At 58.4% G+C, this 15301-nt stretch overlaps 1 protein-coding gene across 1 annotated transcript in view; it reads left to right on the top strand.

The window, feature by feature from the left end:
- CAMTA1 (calmodulin binding transcription activator 1) overlaps nucleotides 1–15301 on the top strand; it is a 903169-nt gene that overhangs the window by 773410 nt on the left and 114458 nt on the right. Inside the window, 1 exon segment of the mRNA XM_075906418.1 lies at nucleotides 15063–15189. Within this exon segment, the coding sequence (XP_075762533.1) occupies nucleotides 15063–15189 (127 nt within the window).

Below are 15301 nucleotides of genomic sequence, written 5' to 3' on the forward strand. Positions count from 1 at the left end.
GATTTTGCCTCCTCTGCCCAGAAAGAGCGACTATTGAAATCTGGCCTGACGCAGGGGAGAAATGCGCCTAATGGCCGCTGGGTGTCACTGGTGCAGCTCACAGCGGCCTCCGAAGCCTTGGACCTGGATCTGAAGGCAGCGACCATTCTTGTGCAGCCCTGGGATGGATGGGTGGGCTGGCCAGGCCAGGCTAAGCAGGCCCGTTAGCTGAGTGATGGGGCGCACTGCCCCGTGCATTGCAAAACGCCTGAGCAGAGCCAATGGGCAAGCCTGTTCTCCAGTCATGGACACCAGCAGGGAGGGGTTTGTGGCTAGGAGTGGGGCACGGCTGGTGCTTGCAAACCTATTGGTCCAAATGACAGCCCTAAAAGAAGGCAGAGGAAAGGACTGGAGCCAAGCTGTGAAGAGAGGGGAACCCCCTTGGGAATGTGGGGGGGGGTGGCATCTTCCTGAGGGGGGCCAGTTTTAGAGCATGTGCAATGAAGGGTGACCCCAGCCTGGGCCACAGGATCAATGGAGGACGTGCTTCTTCTTCGAGAGGCGTCCCTGGGAGTGCTCTATGGTAGGTGTTGAGCGTCCTGGCGCCTCTGGACGGAGTGTTGCCTAGCAGTGCATCAGGGGGCACGCCGAGTGCACGGGCCTCCCCCGGTAGCTATGCGCACGCGCAGCCCCTCCGCCCTTGCGTTCCTTTCTACCGTCCCCGGCTGCGGTCAGAACTTGGCAGTGCTCTCCTCCCCTCAGAACAAACTTGTGGAAAATTAGTTAGATAGTTTATTATTAATAGTTAGTGCTCTCGTACAGTTACTGTTATGGTTAGTTAGGTTTAGTATAGAGTTAGTAAAAAAAAAAGTGGCACGGGTCTTGAACCGCCGCCACAGCCGTATGCCGGCATGAGCTCACCCAGCTTCAAACGCTGCGCGCTCTGCAAGGACATGATGTCTGCCTCTGACGGGCATGACACCTGCCTCAAGTGCCTGGGGAACTCTCACGCTCAGAGAGTTTGCCCCCACTGTGCCAAGGTTAAAGCAAGGTTGCGCAAAGATAAGGAGCACAAACTCAAAATGCTCCTCTCAGAGAACAGCAAGCGACAGGCTCTGACCTGGGCTCCAGGCAGAGTAATATCTCCAACCAGGATAAGCCTAAGCCCTCCGAAAGAAGGGCAAGCTCGTTACCTCAGCAACCCATAAAGAGGCACTCTGAGGTAAAAAAGTCAGCCCACTCAGATAAGAACCGCCCGAGCACGTTTGACCGCCCAGGTACTTTGGGTGAAAAGCGTAATAAGCCAAGAAGTGCTGCAAACGCTGCCCTGAAAGGGGCATCAGGCCACTCCGTGCCTGCCTCACTACCCCGGTACCGCTGATCATCGTGGCAGCTCCACCAGTACCTCAGCCTCTCACGACGGCACCTAGAGAAGGGATAGAGCGCCCATTAGTATAGCCCCTCCTTCTCAATTACTAGGTACGACAGCTCTCCCTCTCAGCTCTGTACAAACAGTGGACTCCTCTCAGCTAGCGCAGCCCCCCACGCCACAAACGCCCCTCAACACACATTTACAGATTGCTTCAAGCCTTCACTCCCTTATTTTGAGTGAAGACAGATACCTTCATTCACTGCTTTCTGGTGAATCAGATCCACCTTCCCCACTGTCAGTAGACGAGGGAGAGGAGTTGGCTACCTTTTCCCTGCAACTGTCCCCTTATTTGGAAGGGTCAACGGTGTCACACAGTCACATGCAGCCAGAGCTCCTCAGAGCACAAATGACTCCCTGGGCTCCCTATTTGTGGATGCCCCCGCCCATGGCATACCCCCTACAGTGGCAAATGTGGAACCCACAACAGCACAAAAAGAGAACATTTAAAACTAGGCATATCAATAAGCCTCCTTCATGCTTTACTGAATCTCCTCACAGATCCGTTCGGAGGAGTGTATTCCCCAAGGTGAATGGCGGAATATGTGGCCCAAACAACATCATTATCAGACATGGAGGGAGCAATTCTACCTCTGTCCTCTAACTCCTCAGAGGATGTCTCTTCCTTCCAAGACCTATTTAAAAGAGTTGCACAAGATTTAAATATCCCCATAGAGGAAGTACAGGATACTGCCCATGAGCTTACTGACATCCTACAAGCAAGTGCATCTGCAAAGATCGCTCTTCCTATTAATTCAGCCATCCTACAACCCGCAAAAACTTTATGGCGGACAAACTCCCTGGTGGTGGATGCTGCATAACAAAGAAATAAGCAGCAAAATCGCTCAACCCCATCAGAGAAAGAGAATAAAAGATTAGACTTGTTTGGCAAAAAGGTGTCTACCTGTGAGGGCAGCAAATTATTCAGCCCTGCTCAATAAATACGATTACAACAGTTACATGAGACTGAACACATTTATTGAAGATCTCTCTGAAAGTAAAAAAATCACATTTCAAAGCGATTGTCTCTGAGGGCCAGACAATGTCTCGTATAGCGCTGCAAACTGCTCTCGATGCAGCAGGCACAGCCACAAGAACTACAGCTATGAGGCAAGCCTTTTTGTAGAACTCCTCTGCGTTTCCTCAACAGCTTCAGCCAGCGGTAGATGATTTGTCCTTGAAAGGGGAAAACATCTTCTCCATGAAGACTAATGAAGTCCTTCAATCCATGAAGGACTCCAGAGCCATTCTCAGATCTCGAGGGATCCAAACACCCGCAACAAGAGTGAGACATTATAGGTACCAACCATACCATAGACCGAGGTACCCACAACCTCCATTCCAATATCACAGACAAGAATACCCCCTTACTAACAGCAGGGTCGAAATAGGCAGCAGAGGCGACGGTCCCAGAGTAACACCTCCAACTGTCCATCACAATCGAATAAGCACATTTGAAATTACAGTCGAGAGACCGAAACCCAGACCACCCACCCCAAAACTCCAGAATCTTTCCAAACTTCGTCATTTTTGTCTGCTCCCATTCCTACATCAATGGGAATGAATTACCTCAGCTAAATGGATTCTGTAAACCATCTCATCCCCTTTCTCTCCCTTCCCCCTCCCCATCCCCTTACCCCGTCCCTCTCTAGGGACCCATTGAATGAGGTCATATTACAACAGGAGATACCACCTGCTACAACTAGGGGCCATAGAGCCGGTTCCACCACAGTTTCACAAAACAGGATTTTAGTCCCATTATTTCCTCATAGAAAAGAGGACTGGCAGATGGAGACCCATCCTGGATACATACAGAAACAGAGATTTAGAACGGTTACCCTAAACACAATTATCCCAGCTCTGGAGACGGGCAACTGGTTTTCCTCTTTCGACTTAGAGGATGTGTACTTCCACATATCCATTAGACCATCTCACAGACATTTTCTCCGTTTCACTTTAGGCCCACACCATTTTCAGTATATGGTCCTGCCCTTCAGACTCTCTACAGGGCGAGAGTATTTTCCAAGCTGTTAGGAGCAGTCATTGCCCATCTCAGAAGACAAGAGGTCACCATATATCCCTACCTGGACAACCGCGTAGTCAAAGCAAGGTCCAGACAGGAGTGCCACCATCACACTAACATGTCCTACGCTGCTTTCCCTCTCTCAGACTCCTCGTGAATCAATCCAAATCAATGTTCACACTCTCTCAATCCATCCAGTTTATTGGGGCACACTTCAACTCTGTCGCAGCCAGAGTCTCCCTCCCTGCCGACAGATCCATTCGCATCAGTCACCTGGCACTATCTCTCCAGGATGTGCCTACAGCCACTGTACTCGACTGCCTCCAACTTCTGAGGCATATGGCTTCCTGCAACCCAGTGATGCCCAACGCTTGACTCTTTATGAGGTGTCTTCAGGGTTGGCTCCGACCCCAATACAAACCACACATTCATTCAATGACCAAAAGACTAACACTTCCACGCTCAGTCAAGGCATCTCTAAAGTGGTGGACAAGAATGTCCAACCTAAGCACAGGCATACCCTTCCAATCCACAGAACCGACAATAGTCATCATCACGGACGCGATACTCATGGGCCGGGGCGCTCACATGGAAGGAAGAACAGCTCAAGGCCAACGGTCTGCTGCAGAGCATGCTCTACAGATCAGTGTTGTAGAACTCAGAGCTATCCGCCTGGCATGCCAAAAATTGCTCCCTCAAATCAAAGGGCTACACGTCCGCATTTACACAGACAATATGGCATGCATGTTCTATATAAACTGCCAAGATGGAGCACGATTGCAGCCTCTGTGCAAAGAAGCCATAGCCCTCTGGAACTGGGCATTAGCACGAGATATCTGCGTATCGGCTTGCCATCTGCCCGGGGCATTCAATACGACAGCAGATGCCCTAAACTGAGCCTTTCCCCAGGAACGTGAATGGGAGTTAGACCAAACAATCCTGATGAAAATATTCAACCAATGGGGTTGCCCCTACGTAGCTCTGTTTACCACCAGAACAAACAGAAAATGCATGATGTATTGCTCCAGAGTGGGTACAGGGAAACAGTCCTTCAGGGACAGTTTGATTCTAACATGCACTGCACCCCTGCTTTATGCAGTCCCCCCATTTCCCCTCCTCAACAGAGTCATTATAAAGGTATGGAAGGACAAAGCAAAGATCATCCTTTTAGCGCCATGTTGGCCACGCCAACCCTGGTTTCCCCTGCTAGTCAGGATGGCACAAAGCCATCCAATCACGCTACCGCAAGTCCCACATATCCTTCATCACCCACAAATCAGGACACCTCACCCTCAACTCCCGATGCTCCATCTGAAAGCGTGGCATCTCAGTGGTTCACTAGCATAGAGCTCCAATGTTCCCAACAAGTCCATGAGGTCCTCCTGCACAGCAGAGCTCCTGCAACAAGGAAAACATACATCAGTAAATGGACCCGTTTTACACACTGGGCCAGTGAGCGCAATATATCGCCGCAAATCACCCCACTCCCTGTAATTCTGGAATACTTATTGAACCTAAAACAGTCTAACCTCTCGTTAGTCTCGATTAGAGCACACTTAGCAGCAATAACAACATTCCATGCACCAGTGGATGACACCACTTTATTTGCACACCCCACAATCAAACACTTTCTGAAGGGTCTACAAACCTTATACCCTGACATGTCACCCCCACGAGAACCATGGGACCTCCATCTGGCATTAACAACACTAACAAAACCGCCCTTTGAACCTATGGCCACATGTTCCTTGCGCCACTTAAAGCTGAAAACGGCTTTCCTAGTGGCAATTACCTCAGGATGGAGAGTAAGTGAACTGGCCGCGCTCATGTCCGATCCACCTTTTACCATCTTTCTCAGAGTGTCCATGTGTCTGCACCCCAAGTTCTTACCTAAGGTCCATCCAGCCTTTCACGTCAACCAGACAATACACTTACCTGTGTTTTTCTCAAAGCCTCATGCCAACGCCTTCAAAGCACAGATGCACACTCTAGATGTCAGAAGAGCTCTCTCCTTCTACATAGACAGAACAAAGCCATTCAGATCCTCTCCACAGCCGTTCATTTCCATTGCGAACCATACCATGGGGCAGAAAATATCATCACAGAGACTATCCCATTGGATATTGGCATGCATCACCACATGTTATTCACTTAATTACCTCCATCTGCTTTAATCCAGGCTCACTCTACAAGAGCAGTGGCAACCTCGGTGGCATACATGAGAAATTGTCCACTGGAGGACATTTGCGCAGCAGCAACGTGGTCCTCGGATCACACCTTTGAAAAGCATTATTCGCTTGCTTCAGGTCCGCTACTACAGACTAGACTAGCAAAAGCTGTCCTGCAGACAGCAGACTTACCCGATCCAAAGTCCCTACCTCCAAAACAGAGATTGCTGATAGTCACCTACTGTGTAGCACCCCCAGGGACGCTCATCTCGAAGAAAGTCAGTTACAGGAGGTGAGTAACCTCCTCTTCCCATTGGAGGATGCTAGTCAGGCAGCCCCTCTCCTAGAGGTCAGCACAAACTTTGCTTCTCTTTGGTTCTGCTCCTTCCCCAGGGTCCCACAGGCATTTAAACATGCTGAGTGCTCATCAGACAGAAGTAATCCTCATCCTTGACCACCATGACCCCTTCATGTCTGAGCTTGTATGACCGGATCCAGCCCTTTCAAAGGCCCGGGCACTTGGTTGCCACTTACATGGCTCAGGCTAGTGAGACCGCTCTGGCTGCCCTCCTTCGGGGGGAGGGATCTGGCTCCCTCCACCAGTGAGCTGGAGCTGTCTGCTGCATACCCTCCCTCTGCACTCATGGGCTGTGTCTACATTGGCAAGATTTTGCGCAAAAGCAAGTGCCGCCTGTCTACACTGGCCGCGAGTATTTGCGCAAGAACACTGACGTTGTAATGTACAAAATTAGTGCTTCTTGCGCAAATACTCTGACGCTCCCACTCAGGAGCACAAAGGCACATGCCAGTATAGACGCTCTCTTGCGCAAGAAAGCTCTGATGGCCATTTTAGCCATCGGGCTTTCTTGTGCAAGAAATTGATGTTACCTGCAAACACTGGCCTCTTGCGCAAGAACACTTGCGCAAGAGGACTTATCCCTGAGTGGGAGCGTCAGAGTATTTGTGCAAATACTTTTAACAGAAAAACTCTTCCGTTAAAAGTATTTGCACAAAATCATGCCAGTGTAGACGCAGCCATGGGGTATATCTAGACTACATGCCTCTGCCGACAGAGGCATGTAAAATAGGCTACCCGATATAGTCAATGAAGCAGGGATTTAAATATCTCCGGCTTCATTAAAATAAAAATGGCTGCCGTGCTGTGCCGGCTCAGCTGATCGTCGGCACAGCGCGCGAGTCAAGACGTGGATCGGTCGACAAGGGAAGCCTTTGTCGACTGCTCCTGTAAACCTCGTTCCACAAGGCATAAGGGAGCAGTTGACAAAGGCTTCCCCTGTCGACCAATCCACGTCTTGACTCGCGCGCTGTGCCGACGATCAGCTGAGCCGGCACAGCACGGCAGCCATTTTTATTTTAATGAAGCCGGAGATATTTAAATCCCTGCTTCATTGACTATGTCGGGTAGCCTACTTTACATGCCTCTGTCGGCAGAGGCGTGTAGTCTAGACTTACCCCTGGGGTCCCATATGGACTGTCACCTGAAGCACCTGTGCCCCAGGTCTCTGCCCAGCGGCCCACAAACCCTCTGCTGTGTCTCGGGAATTACAGTTAAAGACGGTCAGAGAAGGAAGCCAAGTTGGGAAGAAGGAAGCTCCTGATGTACGTGGTCTTCTCCCAAAGGATCCTGGGATGATTGATTCAGAGAGGTCTGCAACGGGAGTCACTCCTCCCACAGCCTCACACCAGCCCCCTGCCCTCTTGGCTGAGTGGAGGGGCAAGGATGGGAAGTCATGACTTGGTTCGGTGGGTGGAGGAGGTAACAGAGCGGGATGGTGAACTACGGAAAATGCACGTGCATGGGGCAAGGAAAAGTGAGTCTGTCGGCGGAGGGACTGGTGAGACTCGCCTGAGTTCCTAAGAGTAAAGGAGACCCAGAGTCGAGTCCCCTGCCCCTTTCCTTCTGCTCATTGGCTCCCTGTTCTAGTCCCTTCCCTTTGGCCTGCACTGCTCTTGTTCCACCAGATTTAGCCCTGGCTGTGGTGCCTTTCTCTGCTGGCCAGAGGTGTGGGGTGGTGGAGGAAGGCCTCAGCCAGCCTGAGCTGGAGGCCTATGGGAATACCCAGTGTGCTCTCGTAGACCCACTCTATTGCCAGAGCTGGGACCCCGGGCTCAGCTGTTGGGTGGCCTTGGTAAGACGTTTGCCGTTGTTCCCTTTCATTGAACCTTCCACTCAGAAAGTCTGGAGATGTAGTGCCTTTGTGTGGAGAGAGACCCAACCACTCTCTGAAGAGATAGGGGTGGGGCTGGATTCCTAAAGGCAGAGGTGGGGAACCTAATGCCAGGGGGCAGATGTGGCCTCCGCCTGCCTGGATCTGGTCCCTGAGGCTTGGGGCTCCCCCCCCCCAGCATTGGGGAGCCCGTGCTGGCGCTCCAGCCCCCCACTGCCTCCCATGGAGCTGGAGCCCTCAAAATCCAGCAGGCCGGGCCCCCCAGGCTTTGGCGTGCGAGGGGAATGTGGGGAGGGTCTTTCTCCTTGTCAGTTGGGGGCCATGTCAGTCAGGGCTTTGGGGGTTGGTTGGTTTGTTTTGCGTCACACTTGTGAGCGGCCCCCAACTGATTTTACTGTGGGTCAGTGGCCCCCGACCCTACAAAGATTCCCCCTCCCCGCCTAAAGGTGAGGTGATTTTGTTTTTAACTTTCAACGTTAACACCAGATCACTGCTGTTTCTTGCATCAGGATCCCCCTGGGCTGTAGAACGTTGCAGACTTGCTCAGTGAGGGGGCCTGGCACGATGCGGCTTCTCGCTTTCCAGATGAGACGTGCAATTGTCCCAGCTCATAGCTGGAGAAGACGAGTGGCAGAAAAGGGCACTGACTCCCCAGAAAATCACCTCACCTCTTTGTGGGCCAGGTTCAGCTTTGGCTCAGTGCCATAGCATTGCCCCTGCTGTCCTGAACCGGGGGCTGTTCTCAGCTGTCCCGGCTGTAGGTCTGAGGCAGGACAGTGCTTGCCAGATCCCTGTCCTCCAGGAATGTGTCTAATTCTTACTGTGAGCCTTGTTCTGCTTTTGGTGCCCTAAGCCGTGTCTTTTCCATGCTGAGCAGTCCCAGTTCCACGAGGTGTACCGGTAGTTGGGAATAGGCACCCTAGTCCGAACTACCTAGTTCGAGCCCCGTGTAGCCGCGCGGCACAGGGTTCGAAGCAGCGGGGATTTAAAAATGGCGGCTCCCCGCTTATGCTAATGAAGCCCGGGAAATTCAAATCCCGGGCTTCATTGGCAAGTGCGGTATGCATACATTACCCCGCTAGTTCGAACTAGGAGGGTAGTGTAGACATACCCTGGCTGCGGCTGCGGGTGCAGGGCCGGGTTACTCCCGCACGCTGTGACAGGCCACGGAGTAGCCACCAGCCTGCCCTGCACCAGGGACCCGGCCACATACGTGAATATTCTCGGCGCCTGCCGATGTGGTACTGCTTAGTCCGACAGCATCTCCTTGGGTCGCCAGGGGCCTGTTCTCAGCCAGGACCAGGGTCCACGCGTGGCTCCTGTCAGCCGTGGGTCATGAGAGTCGGGCTGGCAGCATGAAGGCAGAGCAGCTCGCTGCCTGCCGTGGCGCCACACGGCTCCAGGAAGCAGCGGATGCCCCCCCCCAGCTCCGCACACGCCACTGCCCCACACGTGGGCTCGGCCCCACGGCCAGTGGGGCTGCAGGGGAGCACAAGCTGCCTGACTGCGTCCCTGCTCGGAGCCGACGAGGGGGCATGCGGCTGCTTCAGGGAGCTGCTTGAGGTGAGTGCACCTGGAGCCTGCACCCAGGACACCCCCACACCTGCCACAGCCCTGCCCCCCAAGTCCCATCCCAGCCCTGTTCCTCCTCCTGCCCTCCAAACCCTTCAGTCTCAGCCCAGAGTCTTACTCCATCCCCCATCCCAGCCCTGATCCTCTCGCATCCTCCAAACTCTTGGCCCCAGCCCAGAGCACATTCTTGCTTCCAAAACCCCAGCTAGAGCCCTCACCCCCTTCTGATCCCCAACCCTCTGCCCCGTTCTCCTTTCCACCCCCCAAGCCCCTTGGTCCTAGCCCAGAGCACCCCCTGCCCCCCAAAGCCTCAGTCCCAGCCCTGATCTCCCGCCTGCCCCCCCAAACCCTCAGTCCCAGCCCGGATCCCCTGCCTGCCCCCCCAAGCCCTCAGTCCCAGCCCGGATCCCCCCCCGCCTGCTCCCCCAAACCCTCAGTCCCAGCCCGGATCCCCTGCCTGCCCCCCAAGCCCTCAGTCCCAGCCCGGATCCCCCCCACCTGCCCCCCAAGCCCTCAGTCCCAGCCCGGATCCCCCCTGCCTGCTCCCCCAAACCCTCAGTCCCAGACCGGATCCCCCCCACCTGCCCCCCAAGCCCTCAGTCCCAGCCCGGATCCCCCCCGCCTGTCCCCCCAAACCTTCAGTCCCAGCCCGGATCCCCCCTGCCTGCCCCCCCAAACCCTCAGTCCCAGCCCGGATCCCCTGCCTGCTCCCCCAAACCCTCAGTCCCAGCCCGGATCCCCTGCCTGCCCCCCAAGCCCTCAGTCCCAGCCCGGATCCCCCCCGCCTGCTCCCCCAAGCCCTCAGTCCCAGCCCGGATCCCCCCCGCCTGCTCCCCCAAACCCTCAGTTCCAGACCGGATCCCCCCCGCCTGCCCCCCCAAACCCTCAGTCCCAGCCCGGATCCCCTGCCTGCCCCCCAAGCCCTCAGTCCCAGCCCGGATCCCCTGCCTGCCCCCCAAGCCCTCAGTCCCAGCCCGGATCCCCTGCCTGCCCTCCAAGCCCTCAGTCCCATCCCGGATCCCCCCCCGCCTGCCCCCCCAAGCCCTCAGTCCCATCCCGGATCCCCCCCGCCTGCTCCCCAAACCCTCAGTCCCAGCCCGGATCCCCTGCCTGCCCCCCAAGCCCTCAGTCCCAGCCCGGATCCCCCCCGCCTGCTCCCCCAAGCCCTCAGTCCCATCCCGGATCCCCCCTGCCTGCCCCCCCAAACCCTCAGTCCCAGCCCGGATCCCCCGCCTGCCCCCCCAAGCCCTCAGTCCCAGCCCGGATCCCCCCTGCCTGCTCCCCCAAACCCTCAGTCCCAGCCCGGATCCCCCCTGCCTGCTCCCCCAAACCCTCAGTCCCGTCCCGGATCCCCCGCCTGCCCCCCCAAGCCCTCAGTCCCAGCCCGGATCCCCCCTGCCTGCCCCCCAAGCCCTCAGTCCCAGCCCGGATCCCCCCTGCCTGCCCCGCAAACCCTCAGTCCCAGCCCGGATCCCCCACCTGCCCCCCCAAGTCCCTCATCCCTGCCCCACACCAGAGCCCGGAGTCCCAGCTGGGGCCCTCATCCACCCTGCACCCAACTCCCTGCCCCAGCCCAGTGACAATGAGTGAGTGAGGGCAGGTGGGGAGAATGAGTGTCGGGGAGGGGGTGGGGCCTCAGAGGGGGGGAGGGGCTTGCGGTGGGGCAAGGGGGTTGGTTTTGTGCTGTAGAAATTTGGCCCCTGTTTTCTCTTGACAGCCGGGTTTGGAACCGTCCTTGGGTTCGTCATGAACCAGGCCTGGCCCTGGGGAGGCGTTTCCCTCCCCCCCCCCCCTCCGCCGACCACTGCAGAGGAGTCCTTCAGCTCTCTGCAAAGGCCTCTTCTTCCTGAGTCTCCTTCGGCCCTGTGCCCCGTGCGAGTGGCTGCTGCTGGCAGCAATTCACGGCCGTGCCACTCAGCAGCAGGCGTTGGGCTGGCAAAGCCAGGGGTCGAGTGGGAAGCTTATGTCAGCCTGAACCGCGGCACAGACTAGACGCTCCATCAGTTCTTCAGCACCCTGGTCCTCAGCCCCTCTCTCTTCTGTCGGGGCGGAGGCCCCAACCCCCCCCCAGGGAAACGTGTCTGGATGCAGCAGACTTACGGCACGTGCACCCCAGCACCAGGCTAACTCCTGCCATTGGTGGCAACAACACCCCAACTGGGTCAGAGCGTCGCGACTTTTAGATGTGTTCCCACTCCCCTAAGTCTGCCCAGGCCTCCTCTGCAGAACGTGCTGCTGGACAGATGTGAGATACTTTGCAACAGGATATCCACAAGCTGGGAACTCTCCTCTCGGCCTCTGCCCTGCGCCGGCCGCCCACGCTGTGCCGGGGCGATGAGGAAGGGACCCCGCGCAGTTCCCGCAGGGCAGCTGGGACGCACGGAGCTCCTGAACCACAAGGACAGGAGAAAGAGAAGCCCCCGGCGGCTGCTTGTGGCCTGTGCCATGGGCAGCTGGCTCCCTCTCCTGCTGGCCAACACCGCAGCCCTGGTGCCGGCAGAGATCCTGAACTGTAACGCCAGGTCCGGCCAAGGAAACTGAGGCTCAGCCACAGAGAGGTTTCTAGTGCTTTGTGGGCCAGGGCAGCTGCATGGACCTAATCCCACAGAGAAGCCCCCTTGGCCCTGGCAGAGGGTTGGTGGCCTCCAACCCAAGGGCATTTGCAGCTGAGGCGTGAGGCTTAGATGAAAACAGAGGCCCTGCCCAAGGTAGCTGGGGAGTTGCCTGCTCTGGGTGTGGCAACGCAGGGGCCCCGGGCTTAGCACAGGGGCTTGGAATCAGGCCCAGCTCCGGCAGGGAATGGGGTTGGCCCCTGGCTCTGTTCGGTGGCCCTAGAGAACAGTCACGCAGCAGGCTGCTCGGTGCTGCTCCGCCCTGGCTGCCTGCTCCGTTTGTCCTTGGGCGCGTCTCTGCCGCTCTGTGCCCTGGCCCTGGCTGGAGAGTGGGGTATTCTGAGCTGTGATGCTGGATTACTCGATGGGTGCAAAGCACTCTGGGATACTAGGCTGAAAGGGCCCGGAGAAGGCTTCCTGGGATCGTGTCCCACACAGGTTCAGGTTGCCTGGCGCGCGCTTGTCTGCGTTGCTGCGCCAGCCTCCTTGGCGCGCCGCCCTGGTCTGTTTCACACCCCTGGCTGGCAGGCGATTCCGGGTGCAGCGGTCTGGCCGCAGAACACAGCGGCGTGCTCCGGACGCCAGGTCTCCGCAGAGCTGCCGTGCAGCGGTCTGGCCGCAGAACACAGCGGCGTGCTCCGGACGCCAGGTCTCCGCAGAGCTGCCGTGCAGCGGTCTGGCCGCAGAACACAGCGGCGTGCTCCGGACGCCAGGTCTCCGCAGAGCTGCCGTGCAGAGGTCTGGCCGCAGAACACAGCGGCGTGCTCCGGACGCCAGGTCTCCGCAGAGCTGCCGTGCAGCGGTCTGGCCGCAGAACACAGCGGCGTGCTCCGGACACCAGGTCTCCGCAGAGCTGCCGTGCAGCGGTCTGGCCACAGAACACAGCGGCGTGCTCCGGACGCCAGGTCTCCGCAGAGCTGCCGTGCAGAGGTCTGGCCACAGAACACAGCGGCGTGCTCCGGACGCCAGGTCTCCGCAGAGCTGCCGTGCAGAGGTCTGGCCACAGAACACAGCGGCGTGCTCCGGACGCCAGGTCTCCGCAGAGCTGCCGTGCAGAGGTCTGGCCGCAGAACACAGCGGCGTGCTCCGGACGCCAGGTCTCCGCAGAGCTGCCGTGCAGCGGTCTGGCCGCAGAACACAGCGGCGTGCTCCGGACGCCAGGTCTCCGCAGAGCTGCCGTGCAGCGGTCTGGCCACAGAACACAGCAGCGTGCTCCGGACGCCAGGTCTCCGCAGAGCTGCCGTGCAGCGGTCTGGCCACAGAACACAGCGGCGTGCTCCGGACGCCAGGTCTCCGCAGAGCTGCCGTGCAGAGGTCTGGCCGCAGAACACAGCGGCGTGCTCCGGACGCCAGGTCTCCGCAGAGCTGCCGTGCAGCGGTCTGGCCGCAGAACACAGCAGCGTGCTCCGGACGCCAGGTCTCCGCAGAGCTGCCGTGCAGCGGTCTGGCCACAGAACACAGCGGCGTGCTCCGGACACCAGGTCTCCGCAGAGCTGCCGTGCAGCGGTCTGGCCGCAGAACACAGCGGCGTGCTCCGGACACCAGGTCTCCGCAGAGCTGCCGTGCAGCGGTCTGGCCGCAGAACACAGCGGCGTGCTCCGGACACCAGGTCTCCGCAGAGCTGCCGTGCAGCGGTCTGGCCGCAGAACACAGCGGCGTGCTCCGGACGCCAGGTCTCCGCAGAGCTGCCGTGCAGCGGTCTGGCCGCAGAACACAGCGGCATGCTCCGGACGCCAGGTCTCCGCAGAGCTGCCGTGCAGCGGTCTGGCCGCAGAACACAGCGGCGTGCTCCGGACGCCAGGTCTCCGCAGAGCTGCCGTGCAGCGGTCTGGCCGCAGAACACAGCGGCGTGCTCCGGACGCCAGGTCTCCGCAGAGCTGCCGTGCAGCGGTCTGGCCACAGAACACAGCAGCGTGCTCCGGACGCCAGGTCTCCGCAGAGCTGCCGTGCAGCGGTCCTGCTCCTCCAGCAGCAGCGTCTGCGCGGGGTCCGTGCGGCGGTTCTCTGGGCAGAGCTAGTGGAGGGGCTGGAAGAACGACTGCACTGCCTGCTTGCGCCTGGGGGCAAGACAAGGCCACAACTTGCTTTTCCCTGCCCCACGTCGGATGGGTGACCGGTGCGCTCTGGGGGCGGGGAAAGGCTGAAACAGGCAGCCCCTCCCCCCGGGATACTGATCTGCTGTTCATCTGGCTAGATGCTCGCACACCCGTGTCTGTGGCGCCCAAGAGCCCAGGGAGCTGCATCCCTAGTTCCAGACCCGATGGACCCTGTTGGTGATTTGCATAAATTTCCCTGCCCCTAAATGAGCCCTCCCCTGGGCCACTCGGACGCGCTGGTCTCTCCTCTGTCCTGGTGGGTGGCCAGGCCCCCGGCTGTTTGTGCAGATGAGACGGGGCAGTCAGGGCTGCCAGAGCGCCACGGGGCCCGCGAAGGGTGGGAGTCAGTCGAACCGAAAGCAGATCCCAGCTGCCCGGTCCTGCCCCAGCCCTCTGCTGCTCCTGGGTTCTGCCCCCGTCTCCGCGGTGCAGGGCGGGCTGGAGAAGACGCACCCTCTCCTCACGCACAGGAGAGGCAGGCGGGAGCCGTGCTGCCCTCAGCATGTCTTGGGTTCGCTCCCTCCTTTCTCCAGGCGCAGGGCAGGGAGGGGCGTGACCAGCCCGGGGGTTCCTCCCGCCCCAGCAAGGCTGCAGCGTGTAGCCCCCGACTCGCGCTGCAGGCGTTTTGTTGGCTCCTGAGCCCAGCTCGGCCAGGCCGGGCTGTGTGGGGGCCGCGCCTGGGCAGCGAAGCACAGCGCACGTGTCTGGCTCGGGCAGAGGGGCGAGGAGGAGCCCAGGGAAGGAAGGGTGCTGGGGGACTCCAGACAGCCGGCCCTCAGCACTCTCCGGGGCCCTGCTCACCCAGGCGGGGATGTAGCCAGGGAGCAGCCCTGTGGCAACGACACTTAGCTAGTGACGTGGCCACGCTCCCAGTGAGTCGGCCGTGTCCTGCTGCCTGGCCTTGGTCTTCTGTGGACTCTCTGGTGAGGCGCATGCACCACGACGGCTTCCTTCGTAATGCGACTTCTTCTCTGTCCTGTGCTTTCCCTTGCAGGGAGGAGTGAAAGTCCTGATCACAGGCCCGTGGCAGGAAGCCAGCAATAACTACAGCTGCCTGTTTGATCAGATCTCAGTGCCTGCATCTTTAATCCAGCCAGGAGTGCTGCGCTGCTACTGCCCAGGTAAGGGGCCCAGTGACCGGGCTGGGCTAGCGCTGGGTTAGGAAATTGCCCTTGTGCCCGGCCCGCTGCCGCAGCGCTGGGTGTCCGGGCAGGAGCTCGCGGTGGCTGTTCA

The sequence above is a fragment of the Pelodiscus sinensis genome, chromosome 23 (genome assembly GCF_049634645.1).
Source record: "Pelodiscus sinensis isolate JC-2024 chromosome 23, ASM4963464v1, whole genome shotgun sequence".
In the NCBI taxonomy this organism is placed as follows: domain Eukaryota; kingdom Metazoa; phylum Chordata; order Testudines; family Trionychidae; genus Pelodiscus; species Pelodiscus sinensis.